This window comes from Dipodomys ordii, unplaced genomic scaffold (assembly GCF_000151885.1).
Source record: "Dipodomys ordii isolate 6190 unplaced genomic scaffold, Dord_2.0 Scaffold10144, whole genome shotgun sequence".
Taxonomy (NCBI): domain Eukaryota; kingdom Metazoa; phylum Chordata; class Mammalia; order Rodentia; family Heteromyidae; genus Dipodomys; species Dipodomys ordii.
Window position 1 is genome coordinate 1 of NW_012277356.1, and position 3,227 is coordinate 3,227.

A 3,227-nucleotide genomic window follows, 5' to 3' on the forward strand; every position below is an offset into this window, starting at 1 on the left:
CCTTCAGCTCAAGGTGAGCACTCTACCACTTGAGCTACAGTGCCACTTCCGGTTTTCTGGTGGTTTATTGGAGATAGGAGTCTCACGGTCTTTCCTGCCCGGGCTGGCTTTGAACCGTGATCCTCAGATCTCAGCCTCCTGAGCAGCTAGGATTACAGGCGTGAGACACTGGCACCCAGCCAAAAAAAAAAAAAAAAAAAACCCTTTGCAGTTCTATTCTCTCTGCCCAAGGGGGAGGAGTACCTTCATCCCTGCTGGTTCCCTGCAAAGACCAGCTTGAACCTTCCGAAGCCTCCCTCAGCAGAACTTATATGGCTGAAAGTCCCGTTGGAGCGCAGGTCTAACTCTGGAAGATCCTGGGGTCAGGAAGGCAGATCAGAGCCAGAAAGGCTATGGCTCCAGATTCCTAGCAGCTCAAGAGTTGAGTCCTCATCCTGCCTGTCCTGCCAGACATGTCATTCACTCCCTGCCACTCACTGTGGACCCTCACAACTTTTGTGAACTTAGGCAGACAGACAAATACACCCCCATTATAGAAGAGAAAATGGGCCTAGAGTAGGACAGCTGATTTCCCATAGCCACACAGCATGCCCCATCCTACTAATTCTAGGATTCATTGTCTTGACTCTCAGAGAACACATAGAGAAGGGAGACCAAGGAGGGAAGAGCTGAGGTCTTTCAATTGAAAACAGCTGCCCCAGCCTCTCCCTAGAATGCAGCTGCCCTTTAAATCAGAGAAGAAAGTGAAAGCCGGGCTGCTGCTTCCCCTCTGTGCTGCTCCGGCTCCTTGTGCTCCTGGGCTGTGTGGGCTCAGCTCCACTCCTCTGTTCAGAGCTGTCACTGGATAAACCTGGATTTTGCTCTGCTTCTTGGACCAGAATTACAGTTACATGCTATCACATAGAGCTTCAACTATTATCTCTCCCCCACCCCCTTCCTTCCCCCCTGGCAACTTTTTAAGGAGTACTGGAGTTTCAGCTCAGGGCCTGCTTCTTTTGAGCCTGCTTCCCTTTTGGGCGCAATGATAGCAATGGCTGTAGGATGCAGCTTCTGGGAGACTCCTCCAAAAACAGAGGTCCATAGGGGTGGCAGGCCCTGCTTCTTCCTAGGCCTAGTCCCAGTTCTATTACCAATTCCCATGGTCCAGAGAGTGCAGGCTCCCTCCTCAGAGCCTCATTTTTTTCCATCTAGATGATGAGAGGAAGGAAATGGTTTCTAAGGGCCTTGTTGGGTTTGACACTCGGAGTTTCCATTTGCTCCCTGAGCCTGGTCCTCAGCCTGCAGTGGACTGTAGGGTCTCCTCCGCAGGAGACTCCACCTGTCTGGGAGAATTCACCATGGGGATAGTATACGCCAATCCCAAATCGCAGAGACTCTCCTCAGCACCTGCAGCATCCCCTGGCTGTGAGACAAAAGTTGGGGGGAGCAAGGAGGTAGAGCTGGCAGCTCCTGGCACCCCTAAGGAAGGATGTACTTCCTATTTTATCTATGCCTGGTTAGGTGGAGGCTACTCCCAGGAAATGCGGCCTCTGGGAAGTCTTTATTTACACAATACTTAGCTGAAGTCACTTCACAAAAGATTCACCATTAAAAAAGCCCCTCCCACAGCCAACTCATGACCTAAGGAGCAACATAATTTGCACCCAAGTGACTCCCTGTGGCATTGAGTCAAGTCACTTCCCCTCTCTAGGTCTGTCTCCTAACATGCACGTGACAGGGCCTGCCTTGAGGAGCAAGGGAAAGGCAGGTGGCAAGTGGTTCCTGACCAGGGTATTGTGGTTATCTGTGGCTCCTCCTCCGCCCCAGTGTCCCTGTAAGAGTTTTGCTCTGACATATGAAGAATAACTTAGACACACAGTGTCAGCACTCAGCACTATGTCTAAGGTGGCCTAGGGGAGCTCAGGTTGCTCAATGCCATGAGGACCAGCCAGACTGGTATGACAGCCACCCATCTGCCAGCCCTGTGCAGCCCCAGGCTCAGATTCTTCATACAGACCAGACCCTGGGCACAGCACGGCTGGCCTTGTACTCACGTAAGCCTCTAACTCACCGGAGTGGGATGCGGATGGCGATGTAGCGGTCAATGGCAATGGCCAAGAGACTAAAGATGGAGCTCTGCGTGAGGACCAGGACAAAGCAGGCAAAGAAGAGGCAGCCGTGGCAGGCAGCGCAGAAGCCAGTGCTGATGGTGATGGCAAACGGGATGGCAAGCACGCCCACTGCAATGTCAGCCGCTGCCAGCGACACCACAAAGTAATTGGTGACATTCTGTAGGTTGCTGTTGATCCACACAGCCCAGCACACCAGCACATTGCCCAGGATGGCCAGCACAGCAATGGCCAGCTCCACTGTGATGTACACCAAGGAGCCCATGGTGGGAGCAGCCACAGACGGGCAGGTTCAGCAAGGACGCGGGCCTGGGCCAGCTCACGGTCCATAGCTGCAGCCCAGCCGTTCCACCTGCCCAGGCCCCGGAGCCTTTGCCTCACAGGAGCCAAGAGTGTCCCCTCATGGGCGCTCCAGAGGCTTTGTCACAGGCAACTCCGCTCCTGAAATCAGGCCCTCTCCAGCGGGGGCTCTGGTGATGGCCTCATGGCTCAACTCAGCTTCAGGGTTCCTAAGGCACCTGCAAAGAAAGACAGAACCCTGGTGAGCCACTGAACCACCTAAGCCTCGAAGATTCCACTGCTCTTGATTCTACTCCCCCCATGCAGGTGGTGTGTCAGCTTTGAAGATGCTCCCATACCCATCTATGGCCCCCATCACTAAAGAGTCCACGGGCCCAGAAAAGTCATTGAGTCCTATAGAATTCCTATTAAGACCATCACCCAAACCCTGCATGACCAAGCGCTGCATGACAGGCATGGGAGGGGCTAACAGGACTCTATCTGCCCCTCATCTCCACAAAAAAATCAAGGTGACTGGATTCCCTCCTTCCCTGGTGTTAAGGTCATAACTCTCTTAGCCTGGCCAAAGATCAGCCAGTCTTACTCCCCCCACCACCCACCCACCCTGCCCTGGAGGCCAAGAATCTGTCAAAGTTAATTCTGTCATGTTGGCTCCCCAAACTCAGCATCTCAAACCATCTGTGGCAGCCCAACCACTCAGTCCCCTGGGTCTCTCCACTTGCTGCCAGCTCTGTGACTCCATTCCTTCCAGAAAGACCACACACACACACACACACACACACACACACACACACACACACACACACACACACACACACA

General features: G+C 53.4%; 1 protein-coding gene across 1 annotated transcript; it reads right to left on the bottom strand.

Moving 5' to 3' along the window:
- Positions 1-2,050: 2,050 nt before the first annotated feature.
- On the bottom strand, positions 2,051-2,624 carry LOC106002416 (adenosine receptor A2a; the record flags this gene model as incomplete). Its single annotated transcript, XM_013037298.1, has 1 exon — positions 2,051-2,624. A coding segment is annotated over exon 1 (323 nt), but the record flags the coding sequence as incomplete, so codon positions are not given.
- Positions 2,625-3,227: the final 603 nt, after the last annotated feature.